The 25,487-nt window shown below is 41.8% G+C and overlaps 1 protein-coding gene across 1 annotated transcript in view; it reads left to right on the top strand.

Annotated features, from left to right (window-relative positions):
- The window catches only part of ZSWIM2 (zinc finger SWIM-type containing 2), a 1,244,853-nt gene that overhangs the window by 356,485 nt on the left and 862,881 nt on the right, over window positions 1-25,487 (top strand). The window contains exon 3 of the mRNA XM_044075126.1: window positions 13,229-13,269. Coding sequence (XP_043931061.1) covers window positions 13,229-13,269 — 41 coding nt within the window. The remainder of the gene's footprint in view (window positions 1-13,228; window positions 13,270-25,487) is intronic.

Genomic DNA, 25,487 nt, shown 5'->3' with positions numbered 1-25,487 from the left:
CAATTCGATAGTCAATTCGTCCATGCTTCTCCTATCATACGCAGCTGATGGTTCAAGTAGAGCCGCAGGTACAGGAATCGCTCTCTGTAGGCATGCCTGGATGCGACTCTGTTCCTTCGCGGAACCCTTCAAGTCTTCCTTTAATAATACCCCATTTGACAGCTCATCCTTGTTTGGGCCAAAGGTGAAGGAGACTTTAACCAGGTGTGAGCAAGAAGGAAAGACTCTGCTGTCGGAGTCCATTTTTCCACCCCCACTTGACCCTTTCCCAAAGGTCAGAGGGGAGGAAAGATGTGGTTCCGAAAAGCCCAAGGAGCCTTTCAAGACACACGTGAGGGGGTTTCAATGGAAGACGCCGCCCTCGCAACAGAGGGTGTCCGCAACACCAGGGTGACAGAGATCACTTCTCTGGTCAATCCTACCAGCACTCCTGAAGGGAGGGAGGCCCACCTGTCCTACTCTGGAGGCAGTCGGGGGTCGCTTATCTTTGTACCCCAAAGCCTGGCTAAATATAACAAACAACAGTTGGGTACAAAGTATCATTTCCAGAGGGTATTTCATACCATTTTCCACCCAGCCTCTTCCCACCAAAAAAATCCCGGACGTTCCACCCAGTCACATTGGACAAGCAGCAATAGAGGTACACCAATTGCTAGAAAAAAGAGTCATCCAGCCAGTCCCAGCAGACCAGACAGGATTCAGAACTTACTCAAGGTTCTTTTTGGTTCCAAAGAAAACAGGGGACTGGAGACCCATTTTGGATCTCAGCAGACTCAACCAATTTGTGAGAAAAGAGAAGTTCCGAATGGTCACGCTACAGTCCATACTCCCCTTGTTGGGGAAGGACAATTGGATGTGCTCGATCGATCTCAAGGATGCGTACTACCACATAAAGATCGCCAGACCATCCAGAGATCACGTGCATTTCTGGCTGGGATCCAGTCGTTATCAATTCCGAGCTCTGCCCTTTGGTCTCACTACAACCCCCAGAGTGTTCACTAAGTGCATGGCAGTAGTCATGGCTCACCTGAGGCGTCTAGGATTCCAGGTGTTTCCGTATCTAGATGATTGGCTCCTTACCTCCACCACCAGGCATCAACTTCTTCAAGCGAGAGAGGCTACTCTGACACTCTGCGATCAGCTAGGCATTACAGTCAACTTCGAAAAGTGTGCCTTGTTGCCATCGCAGCATATCGTTTTTATAGGGACAAAACTAGACACGTTAGCCACCACTCTACGCCTTCCACCAGAAAGAATCTCTATTCTTCTCCAACACATCATGTCCCTAATATCAAAGAACAGAGTACCAGCAACAGAGGTATTGAAAGTTCTAGGATTGATGGCGGCAGCTATTCTAGCAATCCCCTTAGCAAGGTTGCATAAGAGAATCCTTCAATGGCTTCTATTCACGCAATGGTCTTACCAAGAACTTCCAATGAGTCACGTGATCCTGATAAATTCCTGCAAGAAGGATCTTCAGTGGTGGTTGATGTCTCTTCATGTCACAATAGGACGTCCTTTCATACTTCCCCCTCCAGTTGCCACTGTGACCATGGACGCTTCCTGATAGGTTGGGGGGGCTATTTCAGGGAAAGATTGCCCAAGGCACATGGACAGATCAAGAATCACATCTGCATATCAATGTCCTGGAGATGAGAGAAGTACTTCTAGTGTTGCAATACTTTCAGGACTCTCTTCCTCTAAGGACAATTGCAATACAGACAGACAACATGTCAGTGGTCTGGTATCTGAACAAACAAGGCGGGACCAAGTCTTATCCCCTTTGCCGAGAAGCCCTCAGAGTTTGGCAGTGGGCACTGTCATCTCAGCGCTTTCTGTTGGCAATGCACATCCCGGGCAAATCCAATGTAATAGCAGACAGACTGAACAGAGGTATCTTGGTTGCCCCACGAATGGTCCCTCAAACAAGAGATTGCGGACAGGATCTTCCGTAAATGGGGCCAGTCTTCCTGCGACCTCTTCGCCAGTCACATCAACAACAAATGCAGAAGCTATTTTGCCCTAATTCCCACGCCAGGTCACTCCCCAAGGGATACTCTTGTCCACGATTGGCTCCCAGGTCTCCTCTATGCATTTCCACCAATTCCCCTGATATCCAAATTCTTACAGAAAGCAAAGTCGCTGGGACGGACAATCATCCTCATAGCCCCTCATTGGTCTCAGCAGATTTGGTTCCAGTTTCTTTATCATCATATTCTGGAAGATCCATGGATCCTAGACCCAGTTCCGGACTTGTTGACACATCCGTCAGGGGATCTTCACCCGTCATTGCAGACACTGAAGCTAACCGCTTGGCTGCTCCAATTCCCCACATAGCTAGGCTCTATAATCTTTCCCATGACACTAGTCAGATTTTGTTGGCTTCCCACAAACCTTCCACCAGAAAATTGTATCGTAGTAAGTGGAAGAGATTTTTCATGTGGGCTTCTTCCCACAACATTGACCCTTATCAAGCACCATTGTCCTCTATCTTACAATTCTTGACAGAAATCTTCAACAAAGGATCAGCAGCAGCTACGATACGAGTACAATTAGCTGCTATATCTAATTTCCATCTAGGAATTGATGGTTTGAATATTATGGCTCACCAATTGTCTAAGGCTTTTCTAAAGGGTTCCTCACACATAGGGCCTCCAGTGAAGACTCTTTATTCCCCCGGAATTTGAATTTTATGTTATCTCATATCATTCTTCCTCCTTTTGAGCCTGCATCATCTTGTGAACTAAAATTCTTGTCATGGAAAGCTATCTTCTTAGTAGCCATCACTTCAGCCCGTAGAGTGTCAGAGCTCCAAGCCCTTTCCATCAAGCCCCCTTACATGGTCTTCCATACTGACAGAGTATCTCTCAGAACTAATCCATCCTTTCTGCCCAAAGTATGTTCTGAGGTTAACATTAATCAAGTCATTGAGTTGCCTGTTTTCTTCCTTAATCATATGAACAAATTGGAATACATGTTGCATAAACTCAATGTTTATAGACAACTTAGATTTTATTTGGACAGAACCAAAGACATTAGGAAATCAGATCAGCTCTTTGTGTCCTTTTCTGAGACCAGGAAAGGTAAACCAGTTGCTAAAACAACCCTGTCTAAGTGGCTGTCGGATTGCATCACCTATACATACGCTTCTCATAAAATGCCATTATCTAGTAAGGTAAAGGCTCATTCAACCAGAGCAGTTTCTACCTTGTCAGCCTTTTAAGCCAAATTGCCTTTGGATAACATCTGTGCAGCAGCCACCTGGTCTAAACCTCACACTTTTATAACTCATTACAAAGTGGATAAGGCCTCCAGGGACAGGGCTTCATTTGGTTCTATGGTTCTGAAGAGTGTACTGCTGTGAGCCACCCAAGATCAGGGTGCTAGGGACACTACCCATCAGTGATGAATGAACGGCGAGATTGAACAACTTCATATAAAGAAGTTATGTACTCACCATAACGTTCCATGTGAGTTGTTCCATCTCGCCTTCATTCTCACGTCCTTCCCTCCTTCCCCCTCCTGGCTGACAGTCAACCTGGAGGCTGTCTTCATCCTGGTTTTTCAATGTGTATTCATTCCTAGGTAGAATAATTATTGTACTATTATATGGTACGCAGCAAACAAGATCTGAGGTAATTCCAGCAGTGCATTGTGGGATAAGGGGTGAGGTCTCAAGGTACTGGAGAACTTTGAGCTTGCTAGTCGGCCGTGTCGAAGCCGAGGATCGGCTCCAAACCCATCAGTGATGAATGAAGGCGAGATGGAACAACTCACATGGAACGTTATGGTGAGTACATAACTTCTTTTTTCACCATAACCTTCCCCAGTCTTCAGATAATGAATTACACCACTTTTTGTCACTTATATTGTCTTCTTTCATTCACTCATTTCTTCTGCCATGTTGGCATTCCCCTCCACTGAACCTGGTATCTTCTCTAACTTGACTGTTGCTCCTACTTTTCTCCTGAGTAATAATTCTTTCTCTCTTCCCTCATTTTTCTAGTACAGACCAAGCTTTTATCTCCCTCTGCCTCTGTTTCTTTATCCTATATCACATACCTTTCAAATTAATTATTTATCTCTCATTTTCAGACACCACTTCACCTTATTCTAGTCATCCCTCTTATATGGCCCTAATCATTGTCCCTCTTGTTGAATCAGATCAAAAAAAACTTTATTGACAAACATCAAAACATATAACAATAGCTTAATTATAAATAGTTAAAATGTTCAACCAGACGTAAAAGAAACAGTAACTCTGGCAGTAACTTTTCTGAGTCTATGAAATATATGATATATGATATATGGGGTTAACTTCTTAATTTCGAAATTACAAAATTCCAAAGTTCAATATAGCGAACTCACAATCCCGAGATATTGTAATCTTGGAATTAAGGGGGAAAAAAAAAAAACAACACATCAAAAACCCCGCACACCCCCTGCAACTTAAATATACTAATTCTGAGCTCGCTCTATAGTGCATAAAACGGTAATGTTCCCCTTCTGCACTGTATAGCGATCTGCATTACCATTCTCTGCACTGTAGAGCAATCTTGGAGCTAGTATATTTAGGTGGAGGAGTATGGGGGCAAAGCCCCCCACTTAGAGAGTTTATTTTTGTTTTGCTTTTTGTTGTTTTGTTGTGGTGGCCGAGTGGGTCCTTTCCTGGGGTTTCTTTTTGCAGTTATGGGAGTTCGATATAATGAGATTCGATGAGGCTCTATGGAGTTACTAATACCCCAAAAATACAGACAATGAGCATGAAGAATTGAGTCATCCCATGGATTTTTGTATTGTGGCTTGAAGGTCCTTGAAGAAAGCAGAAAGTTTAAGACAACTCCAAAATATAAGAATCCAATCCTCTTGGTCTGAACCCCAACACTTCCAACATACTGAAATCATATTGGGAAGCAATCTACCCAGCCATGTGTATAGGTAGAGGGGGTAGAAAAATGTTTACAGACATTTCCATACAAAGAATCTATACCTTCTAGATTTTGTTACATATTTGGAACATAATAAGCTTCTTTCCCATGCCTCCCAGGAGATGGCATCCTTAAGGTTACCTTCCCACTAGATCCTATATTTACCTGAAAGGTTTTTCCCTTTTCTGCTTAAGAATCTGGTAGGGCTTGCTGTTATGTCCTCCTTGTGGGTGATTTAGATATAATTTAGATATGTTGTTAGTCTTCACGTAATCCTTGACTGTGGGCTCAGTTCCGAGCCTTGGAACCGACTCGCCTGTTTTTCAGCTCGCACCTCCCAATCTCTCGAGCTAGATTCTACCCATAATGCACCTCACTAAATTACCTCAGATCTCATTTGCCACTTCATGGTGTAAGACGCATCCTTCCTATCTCTCGAGGTATGGCATTATTAGACTAAGTTTTCTATATTTTCTATATTTCCTATATAGCTTCTATATAGTCTTTATTTCTACCCCCTCCTCTGTCTTTTCTTGTACGCATGTAACTGTTACCCCCTTTAGATTTCCCTCTACCATTACGTAGTTTATTGTACCATCGTTGGTACTTTCTCTTTCCATTTTCTTTACCTTAGGGTAATCTTCATTCCTTTCCTGTCCTTTAAAAAAAAAAAAAAAAGAGGAGACTCTTTTTCTCTCTGCCTCTCTTTTCCTCTGTGTTTGTGTGTGTGTGTGTGTGTGTGTGTGTGTGTGTGTGTGTGTGTGTGTGTGTGTGTGTTATACAGATAGGCCTTTCCTTTGTTAGCATGGCTGATAAGTCATCTAAGGGCACCTCTGGCTTTAAGAGATGCCAAAAATGCTACAGGAAAATGCCCAACTCAGAATGTGTATTCATTCCTAGGTAGAATAATTATTGTACTATTATATGGTACGCAGCAAACAAGATCTGAGGTAATTCCAGCAGTGCATTGTGGGATAAGGGGTGAGGTCTCAAGGTACTGGAGAACTTTGAGCTTGCTAGTCGGCCGTGTCGAAGCCGAGGATATATTGTTTAAGCGCTGTCTATCTCCAGGAGGATTGTGCCATTTGCTATGGTTTCTCTGCCAGAACCTTGACTGAATGGAGAAACAAACTTATTTTGAAGGGACTTTTAAAGGGTGATTTTGAAGAGGCCATATCTTGTCCAAGAACTGAAGCCAGCTGTTTCTCCTCTTTGTCTTCGTCTTCAAAAAAAAGACCACATTCGGTTCCAAGAAGTTCCTCAAAACCACCTTCTACATTGAAAAAACAACCTACAATGTCAACTGCATCTTTGGCACCACCACCTACGGTGTCAACTTCATCTTCGGTGCTGGTAGGTAAGGATTATTTGACATCAAGTAAATCTCGGAGCAGACACCAGGAGCTTCCATACCAGTGACTTTATCAGTACCAAATCAAACTAGCCCTATTTCCTTACCAAGGACTTCCTATTCACCATCTTTGGATCCTTTTGCTGACAGTCTGCCCTGTCTTTTCATGGAACCGAGACCACCTAGGTCCCCTTCAGTTTCCTGTATTCGATCCACTAAGAGTCTATCCAAATCAGACATAATGAGACTGGTCGACCAGCTTCTGATGGCAAGGGGATTGCCTCCATCCTCAGTTCCCAGCCAGTTTGGCTCCGGAACTGGTCCTTCCTTGACACCCTCTCAGATTCCTCCTTCAGCTCCAGCTGAGTGTTCGGAGGCCCTGGCACCAATTTGCCCAGCTCCAACTGCCTCGGTGCTGGTTAGAGTTTATTCTCCGGCACTGATGTTTGCCTTCAATTCTTCTGGTTTGTCAGAACCAGAGAACTCCTGGGGTTGAGGCTTCATTGCTGGTTCTGAGGGGAAAAGTTTGACTTAGATCCCTTCGGAGTCTTCCATGCTCCTCGGTGCCTCAGCATTTATAAGCTCAACCTTGGCTTCTGCTTCGGAGGTGGCTTCCTCGGTGTGGGGTGGGACCATGGTTCCAAAGGAGTCTAGTTTGGTTCTGAGCTCCCATTCCTCTACAATGGGCCTGCCTTTCGAATCATGTAGAAGGCCTTATCCATTGTGGACTCACAGTCCTTGCCATCCCTGTTGGACCAAATATCTTGTCAGTCCCCTCAGCCCAAGCTTCCTCTAGCTTCATCCCTGGGACAGAGGGCACAAAAACCTCAGGAGCGATCCACCCTGGTGATTTCTTCTTTGGATACCTTTTCGGAGCAACCCATTGAAGAGGTACCTGTGAAGAAAAAGTGCAAGAGGAAGCACTTTAACTTCCCGGAGGAGTCTTTCATAGGGGATACTGATTTCGATGAAGGGGAAAGGTTCCCCTAGGTCATCTCATGATGATGTTTTCTTCAGGGACATCCTAGAAATCCTGAAACAGAGGGGTGGCTAAACTTTCTTCCAACCTTCCTCAGAGGAATCAGTATATCAAGAGGCTTTTCATGCCCAACCCTCTACCTTTTGGATCTCTCCGCTTGCTAACAAGCTTATTAATCTAATTGACAGTGGGCCTGGAAAATTTCTGACACCATCGAACCAATTCCAGAAAGACCTGACCAGATTCTGTCTGCCCCCTAAGGATGAGCAACATTGGGCAAAGGGTATTCCTGTAGATGCCATGGTGATAGCGGCAGCCATCAAAAAGGAACTTTTGGAAGAAAGTCCTACTATCCATCCTTCTAACAAGGAGTCTAGGACTATGGATAGGTTTGGGAAGCATGTATACATTTCATCGACCTTTGCTGTCAGATCCATGAATTAAATGGCAGACTTCACTAAGTTGGAGAGAGATCTAATCTAAGAGCTTTCAGACACTCTCGCAGGAGCAGGAGCTGAAAGTGGCTGAGATAAGGTTACCTCTCAGCTCGCCACCCTTAAATCGATTTCCAATTCGTCCATGAGACTAATTGCTCATGCAGCTGAAGGGATGACAAGAGCAGCAGGTTCAGGCGTAGTCATCAGGAGACATGCCTGATGTGCTCGTGTGACTTTGTGGAGCCATTTAAATTTTCTTTCGTCAAAGCTCTATTTGACAGATCCTCCCTGTTTGGGCCCAAGGTTAAAGACACACTAGCCAGATGTGAGAAGGATGGGAAGATGCTTTCTGCCGTAGGTATGCTTCTCCACTTCTCAATGGCCCTACTCTTAGGGTGATGTAAATATTTGTTTTCCATAATCCATTACAATAATGGTGGGATATTCTGAATAGGGTTCTTGAATGTGCAGCTTTTGAACTTCTTGAGATAAGGCTCTTTATAAATTCTCAGCCAAGCTCACTATTCCATATCTCTGAGCAAATATCTACCATGGAATGAGGATCCCTCCATAAGAAAATACCCCCAATATCGTAAGCCCTGACACTCTTTGATTATATATGTTTCACTTAAGGAAAGAAAAGAAAAGGATAGGGAATAGCAAATTGAGCTAAGAGCTCTCTTCCAGTCCCTCAGATCATTTCTACTAGAGTGTGTATAAAGGACTTGATAACTTCTAGCACAGTTATGGATTACCCTGCTTGGCTGTCAGTTTGTTCCTTCTTCACAGTATCAGAGAAGGCACAGGTGCCCCTTACTTGATGAAAGGGATAGTACTGTCCAAGTAGAGTTATAAGCTTCTGTTGTTGGCATAAAAAAGTATTTACAGTGTGCTGCCTTTATATATTTCCCAAAATCTGTGAAACCAAGTCCTCCAAGGGAATCAGGAAGGAGAAGGAATTCTTTTGGACGCACTGTGCTTAGATCCTGTCCTGACAAAGTTTAAGATCTGACTTGTTACTTGAGCTAACAATCTTGTAGCAATTGAAGTAGTGGAAGAATAAACCATATCGTTACCTACATTCTCTGAGGCATATCCGCATCACTTAATTTCCAACATTGAAATAAGTTTTTTAATTTTAAACAGCAAAACTCGATTTTTTTTGCTTATTTTGAGTCCAGAATCAATAAAGCTAGAAGGAATTCCAGATATTGTATAGAGATATATTCCTATCCAGGAATGGGTATTATTCAAGATGTCATGGTGATGGAGAGTAATGAATCTTGACTTCCTCAGTTGTATGTGTATTGATTTTAAAACTGGATAGCTGTCCAAAATAATGTAATAGATTAAATACTCCTGGAAAATTAATTTGTGGGTTTTCATGTACACGAGAAAGCCATCTGCATATAGAGAAAGTTTATGCTGTGATCCAGCCTACTTATTACCCTTCAGTTTTGAGCTGTCTAATTTTGATTGCATTTGGTTCCAACAATACTGCAAATAGTAGTAGGGAGAATGAGCAGCCTTATTTATTGTCTCTAGATAGCTCCTAGAGGAAGGAAGGAGACAAGCTGTGACTTTAATCTTCACAACAGAACCTAAGTATAATTTTGTAACATTTCTACAGGTATAAGGAAGAAGACCATGCATCACAGCAGAAAAAAAAGAAAATTCCAACTGATCCTGTTGAAAGCCCTTTAGGCATCTAGACTGGTGATCAACAACAGAGTATTCTGCCTGTCAGCATATTCTATTATTAAAAAAATATTTAATTATCAAAAGTTGCTCAGTCCAAAACAAAACCAGTTTGGTCAAAATTATTAATCTACGGCAAATCTCTTGTCACCTTACCAGCTATGATTGACACAATCAATTTATAATCATGGTTTAAAACTGAAATAAGAGTTTGCTGTTGAGGGTGTTTATTAGATTTCAAAATAACATAAATAGTGGCTTGGTGCAATGAAGGGGAGATAGTTTACTTTGTATATGTACTGAATTAGCCAGTTTTGTAAAATTCCTAAAGAATGTTTCTCCACTCCATGTATAGACTTCTGTGGGGAGACCATTCAGGTGGGTAGCTTTACCTGTTCTGAGCCTGTAAAAGGCCAGTTTTACTTATTGTGAAGTTGGGCTTACCAGTGTGTTTAGTGCAGGCAGTGGAATTGTAACTCAAAAATCTTGGGCTTTCCCCCCTTGAAATTTTGGATCAAAAGACTTCTTTATAAAGAAGTGAAAAATATCCAACAAAATCCCTACAGTGGTGGAAATTATTTTCCCAGTTTGAGGGCACTTTAATTCCATAACCAGCCTATATAGAGTCTTCTCATAGAGCCAGAATGCAAGAAATCTGTGACTTCCTAGAGAGTTATCAAAGTATTTCAACCAGAATTCTGTTCTTGCATGATTTATTTTATGGTCTAATCCTCTGATTTGACATAAGCCTGAGACTTTCATCATTTTACTCTCTAAGGTAGTACCTTTGCTCCTCAAGGAGGGGTTTCTGTAATGATGTCAACATAATGACTGTGTGGTTAACTGCAATTCTAATATGTGTCATGATATAACATCTTAACTGTACTTTAAATATGCTCCATTGCTGAAAAAGGGAGTACTGATGTCCTCCTGCAACCATATCCAGTCTGACACCCAGCTCTGAAACTTGCTGTCAAATGCTGTTCCTTTGCAATAAAACAAGTTCAATTTCCAACAGCTGTCATAAGGTTCACCATTGACAGCGAAAGCCAGGAGCAATGGAGCAACTTAGTAATTGTATCTAACCTACTGATCAAATAAACATGTTCCGTAGTGTTAAGGATTTTGTCGATTCTAGAGAAAGAGTCATTATCTATAAGAAAAGTTTGTATATAAACTGGTGAAGAGATTCAGATGGGAATGTACATCCACCATACTTATAGTTGACAAAAATTTGTATAATGTCTTACCTACCACTAGAACACTGGCCCAATGTGGTCTTGAATGTTTCTCATTAATATTGCAAATAATATTCCAGTCTATTGCCCAAACTATCATCCCATCTTGAAATTTCACCCATTTCACTCTCCAGTCTACCCTTAATCATAATAAATCTTCCTTCCTCATCAACAAGTTCTTCTATTGTATGAAATGATATGACCTTATTTATCAAAGGAGCTTACCCCTCTTCTCCTGGATATGATGAGAGAAAAACACTATCACTGAATATATAACCTTCCAGCTTAAGGTGCTCCTGTGAGTCTAAATGAGTCTCCTGAAGTAATACAAAATGTGGCTGAATGTGCTTGAAATAAACATGGAATCTTGATCTTTTTTAATGCATTCGGTAGGCCATTCACATTCCAAGTTAATGGTTTATAATTAACTATAATGATTTCCCGTAGTATTGTATCACAAGTGAGTTCTGCCCCAAATCTTCATGTAGAACTACTGCATTCTTTTCTATAAATATTATTATGCACACAGGATATAGTATAATATTAATGTTACTAATAAACATCAAACAAATAAATATAAACAAGATGAAGCAAATTGAACTGTTTAAGTATACAGTAGGATTGCTCCTATGGAGAAGACAGCTAGCTTTTGGCAGGGCAGCTAACATAAGTTCAAGTTTACCCCCAAAGTGATGCTCTATGCAGGTTAGAGGAAAACAATCCCGCCTTTTTAGAAATTGAAAAAAAAAGTGAGTTGTAACTCATTTTTCCCTCTTAGCAAACAACTGGAAACTGCATATGGAGCTACTTATCATTACTTAACAATTAAATTTAAACTGGCATCTCCTTTACAGTATATTTAAATAAGTTTTATGAGTCAGGATGGGGGATCCCGTTTCATTGGAAATTAAGTGCTATGGCTTATTCTGTCTTCATTTTAGATGTCTTTAAAGTAAAAGAGGAGTTCTATCTGTTTTCATATAGTTGTCCCATAAGTTACAACACTATTAGATATATTCTATGAAATTTCTGCTGCCACTATGGGATCTTCGGACGAAGAATCATGTGGTCTCTAAATAGCCTTCCTAGGAGAATGAGATATGTGTGGGCCATCAAGAAGTGGGATAAAGAAGATGGCATTTCCATCTCTTTCTCCTACAGATGTTTATTTCAGACCGGTACACTGCTTTACACACTGTGATTTCTGTCACATCGTCATTATTTGCTCAAACTCGTACCTCAGTAACAGAATATACTTTTGCCTGGAGACCAAAAAGCAGATTTTTTTTTTAAGTAAAATGTGCAAAACAAATGAGAATTGGTCTAGGGAATTTTGTGACCTGGTTAGGGAGCAGGAAAGCTTTTTTTGGCAATTTTAAATAGTAGCTCGTGCTGTGGAATCCAGAGCATTGCCCTTCAAAAAAGAAGCACAGCCATTTGCCTCACCTTTTTAAGGAAACTCATGAGGCGAATACTCTTCTACCTGCTGCTGTCCTCTAAATCAATTGACTTTGTTTCCATGTATTTCAGCCTAGTTTCTGTGGTTTTCATTTCTGCATCAGCACTGAGAACACAGAAGTTTGGACTATGATTTAGTTTAATTGGTCTGATAAAACAGATTCCATGTCTTTAAATTTATGATATAGCCATACACTCCAGTAATGAAACATTTATGTTCTGCAATTCTGACATCAGAGCATCAGTCTTTTATGTATCCCTTCCATCTCCTTTAGGTGCAGTTATGGTAGCTTATTGAAGGGGGTAAGTGCAGGCTCATCTGAAGCAATAGACGTTCCCTAAGGGACGCTGTGCAAATTTTGATTCTTCCTTGCTTTGTCTTTAGGCATTCAGGATGGTTCCATTGATCCTTAACTGCTGTGACCATCAGTATAAATTTACTTCTGATTTTGGGTCCCTGAGACAGCAACAATGTATACTAGCGGATCCCTATCAGATTATTGAACGTCCGGAAATTAAAGAGTCATATGGCTGAGACCCCATATGATTTAATTTTTGGAAGTTTGAACATTAAAAAAATAAATAAAAAACAAAAACTGTCTTTTTTAACGTTTGTGCAGGGGGCAAGCACCCCCTGCACCACCCACACCCCCTGCTAATTAAATATACCAACTTTGAGATCACACTACAGTGAGGAAAACGGTAAATTTCCTGATCCGTGCTATATAGCGATCTCCATTGAAAACGTTCACATTTCTGGACGTTTGATAATCTGACAGGGTACTAGCACATGGCTGCCCCTACCAAAAGTCCTTGTTGTGTCTCATTTTGAACTTGGCTATTTTGCTAGCTATCATTGCATTGTCATGTTTCGTTCTGTTTTATTTACTTTTTCTGGTATCAACTTGCTTATAGCAACTGTTTTAGATATTGCCTAGTTGTGCATTATTAGTTTTTGTTGCTTTTCTTTATGCAGTTTCCTTTTCTCATATTTTGGACTGAAAAAAGCCTTATCTCAGTATGCATTTACTGGTTAAGTTTTCAAACAAATCAGTCACTGAATGAAGTTTGCACTTTTTATTATAGGTAGCTCCTTATAATAAATAAATAATAATGTATGTTGATTCTTTTCTTATTAGGATATTGCTAAAGAAATTCAGACTTCCACGAGACCATGAATGTAAGCTTTTTTCTGATTTAGTGTGCACGTGTTGATATTATTTATCTAAAAGTATTTTACATTATGTTTTGCATCTGTAACATTTTCAGTAGGTTTGTGTTTGCAATTGCTTTGTGTTATTTTATTTTTATGTATTCCAAGTCTATGTATAACAATGACTGTGGTTTTATTTTTTTTCTAGACAACTACAGGCCTTGACAGCTTCTAGGAGGGAAAAAATAAACTGTAGGTGGGAAAAATAACCTCTAGAATAAATATATTTCTCAGTGCAGAGATATATCTTTATTTATTTATTCATTCATTCATTCATTGCCTCTTATTTATTGGGATGGTTTGACTGGGCACTCAGGCCCATTTTCAGTGGAGGCCTGTGGAGAAAAGCACCATTAAAGTTACAAAAAATGCAAAAAAATGTACAGAGAAAAAAGAATTTCAGTTTCCTAACACTAGAAATGGGCTTTTAGAATCATGCAGTGGGTAATACAATCAAGATAGAGGTTAATACAATTTGATTTCAGTAGTAGTGTTATACAGTAATAAACTGGTTTAGTTTACATATACAGCAATATACAAATTTCATTTGCATAGGAGTGATGAAAACAGTATATAGTTATAAATGCAGAAAGGATTTATTTACATTGCTTACAGGAAAAGATAGGAGAGCTGGAGAGTTAGGGGTTAGTGATAGTCTAGAGATATGAAAGAGAGAGAAAGTTAGCCAGGGTGTGAACAAGAATAGAGCTAGAAGGAGTTTAGATGCTGTTTTAAGCTGTGCTTAAAGCTAGATGCACAGCTGTCATGCTTCAGAATGTTTTGTAGAGAAAGGCATATGTATGTGTGGTGTGTGTGTGTGTGTATTATTTTGTGAGCAATTTGAAGTTTAGTGAATGTAAGGTGATTAGGTAGTTCTAGCCAGTTGAGCTTCTTTAGTGTTAAGCAGTAGCGCGTACCATAGGATGCATTAACTGCAAATCTGGCTATTTTGTTAAAGCATGCCTCTAATTTATTTTGTAGGGTGGCTTGAGTGTTGGTTAATAGGTGATGCATAGAGAAGGAAGGGGAGAAGGTAGGATGATGCTAAGGTATTTCTTGAGGAGTCTGTGAAGTAGGATTTGTTTTGGTAGAGGAAGCCCAATTTATAGTGAGTTTTCTTGACATCCTGGGTGATATGCAGGTCAAATTTTAGATTATGGTCTATTATGACTCCTAGTAGTTTTATTATATTATAGGTTCATAGGTTGGTACTATGCTATCAGCCCTAGGGCCCATGCAAGCCTAGCCATAACAATTCCCTGGCTATTTCTTCCCACACTATTAACACAGTATAACATAGCATGTTATAGTACAGTATGATGCAGTGTGATAAAATGCATTGTCAGGACGTCCTTCTCAATTTGCTTTTTGGCATTTGAAAAGGGGAGGGGGCAAAAACATGCTTCTGTTTAAAATTTATTATTTCTTGCAGGTAAATGATCTCAAAGGAAATTATTTGGCATATGAAACATATTTTTTCTAGTTAGACTCCCTGTTTCTCAGTTTACTTTGAATGTAAGCAGCAGGCATCATTAGGGAGGTCAATCTGTACAGACTGTGATATTGCTGAATAATCTTTACAGATGTTCATCATAAATCACTGCTGCAGTAGCCTTAGCTATATGAGTTATAGCCTGTTAAGGATATAACAACCAGACAGTCTTCAAAAGCCTTTGGCTTCCCCACACATGTGCCCACGCAGCTGTTAGCTTGAGCTCCTGTGTAAAGAAACTGCAGACTGGGCTCCAGAATAATGCAGTACTTGCATGCCACCCATGAATGCACTCCAGAAGATCGACTGTTGGCTACTGTTTCCATATCTGGGCAGATAAGTCTCCTTTGGGGAACACTTCCATACATATTTTATATTTATTGTCTGTTTTGTAAAAGAATTGTGCCAGGTTTCTTCAACTCATTAACACTTAAGTGGTGTAGAATGTCACACCTCTAGCAGCCTATACATGTCTTGCATACCAGACCATGTTCTGAAAAATAAAATTAAAAAGCATAATAATAACAAATGTAAATGTTTTGTGAACAATAAAAAGTATTACAACTGTACAAATAGCAATGTTATCAGTAAAAAATATTCTTTACAGTGATAATAGTCAATTCATTCTTAGTATTTCCATAGATACTGTAATATATTATAATGCACACAACTCAGAAATTATACTGTTTGCTATATTTTCACAAATTGTCATATCTTGGGAACTGTACAACCTAAATATATATTTTAGAACATTTTTGTTAACCAGACATAAGATTTCATATGACAACAAGAAATTCCTATTAAAGTGCATTTTTGTTGAGATATTACAGAAACATGAAAAGTGTATAACTGTACAATTATAAATATAAATAAAACTAGGTATCACTCAAGATGTGCAAATTGCTGTGCAAATTTCAGAGATAGTTTTCTTCAACAATGTGTAAGGTTTCACATGATGTCATGCGACAGTTTGGAAGTCACTTGTTTTTTGAAGTATTAATTAGATATGGAAATATATATTTTTATAATTACTAAGACACAATTAGCACTATCTCAGGTATAGTGTGATATAAAAGGATACCGGCAATGGATTTTCTTGTCTCCCACCATGGCATATCACATCATATCCCTCAATATCATGTACAGCTGTCAAATATGAAAATATGATCATAAATATGAATATATATGTGATACACAGTGATTCATTTCTGTGCTGCAAAACATCCTAGCTTCACAATCATAGTGTCATTTTGTTACTAGCTCCTCACACTTTCTAAGTAATGTCTTTTGGCTTTTCCCAGTTAGGGGTCACCACAGCGGAACTCCAGTCTGCTAATGATTGGCAGTGGATTTTTTACGGTGTCGAGTTGCCAGCCCGACGCCCAACCTTCAAAGAAGGCACACCCATTCATGCACGCACCTACCTGCATGTCTTTAAATGTCACTCGACCGCGGGGAGGATATGCAGACTTCACACAGACGGCACTTCAGCCGAGAATCAAATGGGAGAACCTCTTGCTGTGAGGCGACAACGCTAGCCGCTGCACCACCGCGGCTGCGGTAAGTCACTTAGTTAAAGAAACCAGACCCACGAAAAAGTCTGGATGCCATAAGGAGCTATGAGTGTGATCTGGTGGTAAACAAAATGGCACTATAGGCTTGAATGAGTTAAGGAAGACCATTATTTTTAATCGTGTTTCCTATTTTACAGCAAATATCTCATCTGACAAGGTATTTTTAGCTGTGGCTGACTATTATTTTTTTAGGACACTAATTTGTGGTAAAAGCATTCTGCTTTTGAACTATTTTATGTTTTTTATAGGGGATTATGTGTTTTTAGAGAAAAGTAAGTGTGTTTGATGCTTGTGTTTAATGCTGGTTTAGACTTCGTGGCAACTTACCTACTCACTGATGCCTTCTAGGCAGCTTTGATTAGGGTTTATGCTTCATTTTTGGCTAGGACATGGACCTACTTACTGGCTCCTTGGTCCCTGTTCCCTCTGCCCCAAACAGGAAGAAATAGCCTGAGGAGGCCTTTCTGATTCTGCAGGCTAAGTTAGTGCTTCAGCCACTGGTGGGATCCTTTGCAGTGGCCTTTTGTTCCTCAGATCACTCACCTTTTTCTCTGGATCCTGTTGGTGTAGTCCATTCTGCCACAATGGACTGCAGGTTAGCCATGTCCACTGCAGCTACTTAGGTGTCCTTAGTGGGCACGGAAGAGCCACTTTTTCAGACAAGTGAAATTCAATGGGGAATGCATCCCTTCATAGCCAGGGTAAGAGACCTGTTCTGCTGGAAAAAGAAACTAAAGTAAAACATTTATCTTAGAGAGTTTTTTATAAGGAATAATTTATTATTTTGGCTTAAATTTTACTGCAGGCTTTAAAACTTCTAGAGAATGAAAGGAATTTTGTGGGGGAAAAAAATCTGATGTGAAGTTGTTCTATCTCGCCATTTTGTTTTTACACGTGGGTTCGGAGCCGATCCCTCGGCTCCGAGTCGGCCGCTTTTCAAGCTCAAACTCTCAGAGAAGCTCGAGACCCAGTTTATATCCCATGATGCTCTACTATAAACCCCAGATCTAGTTTGCCACTGCAACGGATCTACAAGACTTGTCGGAGCAAGCTCGGGCCAGTGTTATTTTTTCTATATTTAGAGATATTTAAAAAATTTTTTTTTCTATTACAGTGTTAGCTAGTGTTATAGTAATTAAAGAAATAGAGTTTAGTTAGACTTAGAGTGTAGTTTAGAATACTTTGGAGTGTTTTCTTATTGGCTGTTTGTCTAGGCCTTTCTTAGCTTTGGGTGTGACAGGGCTCTGTCAGCTCCTTTGTGTGTGCTTTTATTAGTGGTAGTTGGAATTAGTTTAAAATTAGTTAGATTAGTTAAAATTTAGCTTCTTCTGTAGAGAGTTAAACTTATAAAAAATAGTTTAATAACTGTTGTATGAATACTAAAAGTTTTTGAGTTCAGGGATCTGAAGTTTTATATACATATATAGTTATATACTTTTTTCCTCTCTTCTTCAAAAAAATGTCTGAGAAGCAAAAGTCTGCCTTCAAAAGGTGTGAGTGTGGTCAAAAAATGTCTGTGATGGACAACCACTCCACCTGTGTGTACTGTTTGGGATCTGTTCATTTGCAGGAAGTGTGCTCTATCTGCCACTCCTTTAGCACCAGGGTTCTTCTGGAAAGGTGCAGGAAGCTGGTGGATAGGGGACTCCTGAAGCCTGATTTTCAGGCTGCGCTGGACAAGACCGACCTTTCTTCCAAGGCTTCGAAGGGATCGAAGTCGTCCAAGGGGTCCTCGGAGCCCAAGTCCTCGGCTCCGAGCTCCTCTAGTATGGTTCGATCATCAGCTCCACAGCCCTTGGAGCCGTGTCTCGATCCTTTACCTCGGAGCCCAGTTGTGGATCTGGTGTTGGAGACTCCTCAGTCTCCGATTCTTCAATCGGTGCCGTCTTCGGCTCCTTCGACCCATCCCTCAAGGTTATCTGATGTGGACCTGGACCGCGTGGTTAAAAGATTGCTAGAGAACCTGGCCCTGACCAAAATGCTTTCTGCTTCGAGCCACTCGGCTTCGAAGCCTGAAATTCCAGCCCTACTTTCTTCTCCTCCTCCTCCGAAGCCAATCAAACTCTCGGAGCCAGGGCAGACAGAACCGATGTTGGTAGAGCCCTCGGAGCCGAGGTTCAATCCAGCTCCCTCGGCTCCATCGACCTTGATCTCCTCAGTACCGACTGGGGAGTCCCAGAGCCGGCACTACCTCGCTGGCGCCGGGGTGGAGAGTCGGACTGAGACTTCAGTTCTGACCCTTCCCCTCAGGGTTTTGGCGCAGGTGGGTTCGACTCCGTCCCCTAGATTGCAGCGCAGGGTCTCTGCTCGGGGAGGGCTGCCGGCCTCTTCGGAGCCGACAGACTTCTCGGACCGGGATTCTGGTGCCTTCGATGCCATGAGGAAGGTCATGTCTTCTAAGACCACTACCGCCGTGGATCTTTCTTCCCTTCCCCCTAAAGGGCCTCATTTTGTCTCTTTCCCACAGGTCCCTACCAAGCGTCGAGACCCAGAGCCTCATGTATCCCCATTGTGCGGCCCCTCCTCTACAGGGACTTCACTGGACGCTCCCACTGATGAAGTACCTAGGAAGAGACTGTGCAAGAGGAGGCACTTGGATTCCCCACAGGAATCCCTGACATCGGATACCAACTTGGAGGAATCAGAAGGGTCCCCACGATCCCCCTCAGAGGATGTCTCATTTGCAGACATATTGGAGATCTTAAGGTAGAGGGGTGATTGGCAGTCCCTTGCCCTTACTGAGGACGAGTCGGTACTCCTGAAGGCCTTTGGGTCTCAACCATCCACCTCCTGGGTTACTCCTCCCTTCAACGAACTAATGGATCTGGCTGCTCGAAGGGTGTGGGACTCCCTTGATTCAGTGGAACCGGTCCCTCGGAGGCCCAACAAGTTCATTACTTCCCCCGCTGATAAGGCCTTTCTTACCAAGGGAGTACCGGTTGATGCCATGGTGGTGGCGGCAGCCACCAAGAAAGAGATGTCGGAAACCTCTTCTTCTGTCCATCCTCCTAATAGGGATTCTAGGACGATGGACAGGTATGGGAAACGCATATTTAGTTCTGTGGCATTTTCCATGAGATCGCTCAACTACCTGACCCATTTTACCTGCCTTCAATGAGATCTCCTCAAAGAGCTGGGAGATACTCTACAAGGTAATACAGCTGATGCAGTTTCTGAGAAAGTGACTGCACAACTTAACACCATCAATTCTATAGTCAACTCATCCATGCGGCTCATTTCTTATGCCGCCAATGGATCGAGTAGGGCAGCAGGTTCAGCAATAGCTCCTCGGAGACAGCCCTGGATGCGCCTTTGCACCTTTGTGGAAGCCTTCAAGTCTTCCTTCGTCAATACCCCATTCGATGGTTCCACCTTGTTCGGACCTAAAGTTAAGGAGATGCTTACTAGGTGTGAACAAGAAGGAAAGACTCTGTCTGCTGTAGGAGTCTGTTTTTCCACTCCAACTAGACCGTACCCCAAAGGGCAACGAAGTGGAAAAATGTGGTTTCGAAAGCTACAAGGAGCTTTCCAAAACACACCTACGGATACCCCCTCTAGGGGCAGAGGAGGGGGTAAAAACGGAAGACGCCGATCAAACGGCAGAGGGGGTCTGCAAAATCAGAGTGACAGGAAGCAGTTCTCTGGTAAACCCTATCAGCGTTCCTGAATGGAAGCCCGGCTGTCCTTCTCTGGAGGTGGTCGGGGGTCGATTGGCTTTATACCCAAATGCCTGGCTAAACATTACAACTGATTCTTGGGTAAAAAGCATCATTTCGAGAGGTTACTACATCCCCTTTTCAAAATGCCCTCCCATGTGTACAAGTATTTCAGACGTTCCACCCAGTCTGCGAAACCTAGCAGCCATAGCGATTCAAAACCTGCTAGACAAAAAGAGTCATCCAGCCAGTCCCGGCGGACCAGATAGGATCCGGAACTTACTCAAGGTTCTTTTTAGTTCCAAAGAAAACAGGGGACTGGAGGCCCATATTAGACCTCAGCAAACTCAACACCTTCGTCAAGAAGGAAAAGTTCCGGATGGTCACGCTTCAATCGATACTGCCGTTCCTAGAAACGGACGATTGAATGTGCTCTATAGATCTCAAGGATGCTTACTACCACATCAAAATGGCCAGATCATCCAGAGATCACTTGCATTTCTGGCTGGGGGCCAGTCATTACCAATTCAGAGCTCTGCCCTCTGGTATCACCACAGCCTCCAGAGTGTTCACCAAATGTATGGCAGTGGTCACGGCTCACCTGAGATGTTTAGGATTCTGGGTGTTTCCATATCTGGATGACTGGCTCCTTACCGCCACCTCCAGGCATCAACTAATTCAGGCAAGAGACTACACTATCAACCTGTGTTCCCAGTTGGGCATAACCTTAAACTTCGAAAAATCTGCGTTATCGCCCTCGCAGCATATTACCTTTATAGGAGCAGAGCTAGACACTATCGATTCAAGGATCAGGTTGCCTCAAACAAGAATCTTATCTCTAAGAAGTCAATTGTCCAGTCTGTTGACCCAGAACAAAGCTCCTGTGTTTCAGATGCTGAAGCTATTAGGCACAATGGCAGCCATGCTAATAGCAGTCCCGTTGGGACGCATGCACATGCGGATACTCCAGTGGTTACTCTTCACACAATGGTCTTACCAACAACTGCCCATGTCACACGATATTCTGTTAACAAATCTTTGCAAGAAGGATCTCAGTTGGTGGCTGAACAGCGATCAGATAGTAGTCGGACGTCCCCTTGTTCTTCCCCAACCCGCAGCCACAGTGACCACGGATGCTTCCTTGATAGGGTGGGGGGGGGGCTATTTCAGGGAAAGACTGCCCAAGGTACTTGGTCAAGCATGGAATCGCATTTGCACATAAATGTCCTGGAGCTGAGAGCGGTGTTCCTGGCGTTGCAATGCTATCATGACTGTCTTCCTCCAGGGACAATTGCATTTCAGACGGACAACATGTCAGTAATCTGGTACATCAACAAGCAAGGGGGAACCAGATCGTATCCCTTATGCCGAGAGGCCGTAAGAATTTGGCAGTGGGCTGTATCCACCAGACGCTTTCTAATAGCAACGCACATCCCGGGGTCATCCAACGTGATAGCGGACAAATTGAGCAGGGCCATCCTATTGCCTCACGAGTGGTCCCTCAAACAACAGGTGGCAGACAAGATTTTCCGCAGGTGGGGCCAGCCTTGCTGTGATCTGTTTGCATCTCCGATGAATGCCAAATGCAGCAGCTACTTTGCCCTTTATCCCCCACCGGGGAGCAACCCGAGGGACGCGCTTGTACACGATTGGCCCCCGGGCCTCCTGTATGCTTTCCTGCCAATTCCCAAATTCATTCAGAAAGCCAAAAGTCTGGGAAGGACTGTTATTCTGATAGCCACGTCTTGGCCTCGTCAGATTTGGTTCCCCTTCCTACAGAAGTATCGCGTGGAAGAACCATGGATTCTGGACTCAGTGTCAGACCTTCTGACTCATTCATCGGGAGTTCTTCATCCCTCCCTCATCTCCCTAAAACTGACAGCTTGGCTGCTCCAATTCCCTTATTAGCCAAGTCTCAAGATTTGTCTCCTGCGGTCCAACTTATTATAGTTTCTTCTCATAAACTGTCAACCAGGAAGCTATATAATAGCAAATGGAAACGATTTTTTCACTGGGCTTCTCACCATGATGTTGACCCATATGTTGCGCCTATTCATACCATATTAGAATTCTTGTCTTCCTTGTTCTATTATGGCGCAGCAGCTGCCACCATAAGGGTTCAATTGGCTGCCATTTCCAACTTTCATGTAGGGTTTAACGGGTCTAACATCATGTCCCACAGACTATGTAAGGCCTTTTTGAAAGGTACCCACCATCTCAGACCACCTATCAGACACCCTGTCTCTCCCTGGAATTTGTATCTTGTTTTATCCCAATTGATGCTTGCCCCCTTCGAACCCGCGTCATCTTGTGATTTGAAGGTTCTGTCTTGGAAAACAATATTTCTGGTAGCCATTACATCTGCGCGTAGGGTCTCTGAACTCCAAGCCTTATCTTCCAAGCCCACATATTTGATCTTCCACCCTGATAGGGTGTCCCTCAGGACAAATCCTACCTTTCTTCCCAAGGTCTGTTCAGAAACTAACTTAAATCAGTCCATTGAGCTCCCAACCTTTTTTAGACACCATACCAACAGACTGGAATATATGTTACACAAGCTTGATGTTCATAGGCAATTGAGATTCTACTTGCACAAAACGAAAGACTTCAGACAATCTGATCAACTCTTTGTCTCTTACGCAGAGAACAAGAAAGGTTCTGCAGTATCAAAAATCACATTATCTAAGTGACTTTCTGATTGCATTAAATTCATTTATTCCTCCACTAATCAGCCATTACCAACTAATGTCAAAGCCCACTCTACCCGGGCTGTTTCTATGTCATTAGCTCATGCAGCTCATTTATCCTTGGATAGCATCTGTGCAGCTGCTACTTGGTCCAAACCTCACACGTTTATCACTCATTACAAAGTGGACAGGGCCTCCAGGGACAGGGCTTCCTTTGGTTCCACTGTGCTCAGGAATGTTCTCCCTTGAGCCACCCAGGATTAGTGTGCTTGGGACGCTACCCACGTGTAAGAACAAAACGGCGAGATAGAACAACTTCACATAAAGAAGTTATGTCTTTACCATAACGTTCCATGTGAGTTGTTCATCTCGCATTTTTGTTCTTACATTCCCTCCCACCTTCCCTCTCCTGGTGAGAAAGATGGTTGCCTTGGTGGATTGGTTGGTCTTGTCAGCCTGTCTTCTTAAGATAGACTGTTTTTCCGTTCTGAAAATCTATAGATACCTAGATAGGTAGGTACTGCAGTACTTATTTTTTTTAGGCTGTCTTCGGGTGCAGCGTACTAGATCTGGAGTTTACAGTAGAGCATCATGGGATATATACTGGGTCTCGAGCTTCTCTGAGAGTTTGAGCTTGAAAAGCGGCCGACTCGGAGCCGAGGGATCGGCTCCGAACCCACGTGTAAGAACAAAATGGCGAGATGAACAACTCATATGGAACGTTATGGTAAGGACATAACTTCTTTTTTTCTCAGTCTCTGAGGATTCCATCTTTGATGAATGTGAAAGAGATAAGGATTGGGCAACTTCCATTATTGCTGCCCATTTCCCGGATTCTGATTCAAAGGAAAATGTTTCCTCAGTTTATCCTATAAAAGAATTTTCTTTTTCTGAGACAGTGTCCAGAATAGATAATTTGTTTCAGTGGGAGCAAGATGATGTTCCTGCATTTCTGAAGAAATTATGTAACATGTTGCAAATGGATATATCACTGCCAACAACTGTTCCTCCATTGGTGCCAGCCTTGGAGGATGTTTTTGACATTTCCTGCAATATACCTGATAGTCAACCTTCAGTCCCTAAAAAGACAGAAAGGTTCCTCAGTTTTACAAATATTTGTTTTCTCATCCCAGGTCAGACCCAGCAGCTATGTTTTTTTCTGTTCCTGCTGCTAACAAACATATAATGAATACTGGTCCTTCTCTTACAGACAAGGATGGAAATGTTTTGACAAGTTTTGGAAGATAATTTATTCATCCACAGAATTAGCCATCAGAATTCTAAATTAGTATATGTCGTGTTACATTTTGTCTTATTTTGATGATCTGAAGAACATTTCTGCCACCAGTTCATCTCCAGAATGTAGGAGGTTCTCTCTGAATTCAGTTATTACTTCTTTCACAGGTTACTAAACATTTTTAATGTGTGTATATGATCTTGCTGACTCTGTGTCCAGGGCAGCAGATACTGCTACTGTGATTAGGCATTTTGCTTGGGTACATCTTCAGATGATGTTCAGCTAGCACACTGCTTTATTGGCATTTGTGTAGAAGTGCTCTGCTTCCCTCTTCTGGCAGTCTAGTTATGCTCAGAGTTCCTTCCGCCGCCTGTCTGTGGGTGTGATGGACCAATCTCCTCTCAATACAGGGCCTGCCTTACCGATCCACAGACAAGACCCTTTCAGTTTTCTAGTGCCATAGTTAGTGAAGGATCTCTTGGAAGACTGCTTCTTGCCCTGGATCTTCTTCATCTACTGAGCTCAGATAAAAAACCCTTTTTTGGTTTTGTTTCCAACCTTTGCTTTTTCTGTCAGTGCATGATTAGAGTATTCTGTTGCTTTGACTGTTTTTTTTTCTGATTGGAAATTTTGTATATGCTTGGATTTTTACTTTGCCTACACAATATAAGGCATATAGTTTTCATTATAAGCAGATCTTTGGTTTCTGGGACTTTTTAACCCTTCATATGTATTTTATGGCCATTTCTGAATGTTAAGTGTGTTTCTGTACTAAGGCCATTTTACTACAGTTCTTCTCATTACATTGTGCTTCCAGAGCTGCAAGTTAATTATGTTTGCTGTTTCCGTTGATTGAAAGCTTTATTTGGAAGTTTTGACAGGAAAACTTGTTGATATTGCATTTTTTCCTTGGGATTATAATTATCTGAAGTGAGTAAGCAGAATTACAGCATTTTAAGTGTTTTTTTAATCTCACTTTCAGCACCATTTTGTATGTTAAACATTTCTGATGATTTTTTCCATAAGTTTATGCTTTTTTTCTTGTCTAAAACTGTTTTATGCTGTTTCTGATTATTTGGGACCAAAACTAGCTTTTTTAACAGAACTGGGGGACTTTTGTGCATGTATTTTCTGTGTTCAACTCTGTTGCTGAAAATACTGTCATTTTACTCAGTGCAGTATTCAGGATAGTATCCCTGCAGAAATAGACATCTGATGTTAATATTCATTCATTCCTTACTGATGGTTGTTGGTTTCATCTTTGGAACCGAGTCGGCCTTGTAACAAGCTCATGCCAGCAAAAAAACCTCGAGCTAAGCTTTTACCCTCAATGCCCTTCCCCTTGTTACCCTCAGATCTCATTTGCTGGGTACCTTTAAAGCCATGTCAAGCCTGCTCTCAAGCTAAGTATTTAGTTTTATTGAATATAAAGCTTTTTATTCAGAAGTTGTTAACTTTACTTACTATTTAAATTTACTTCTTCTTTGAAGCTGTTAACTTTAGTTACTATTTAAATTTACTTCTTCTTTCTCATCAGCC

This window comes from Protopterus annectens, chromosome 6.part0 (genome assembly GCF_019279795.1).
Source record: "Protopterus annectens isolate FY-2018-M chromosome 6.part0, PAN1.0, whole genome shotgun sequence".
Classification (NCBI taxonomy): domain Eukaryota; kingdom Metazoa; phylum Chordata; order Ceratodontiformes; family Protopteridae; genus Protopterus; species Protopterus annectens.
The sequence above is the reverse complement of the archived record's forward strand: the minus strand, read 5'-3'. Positions and strand labels throughout refer to the sequence as shown.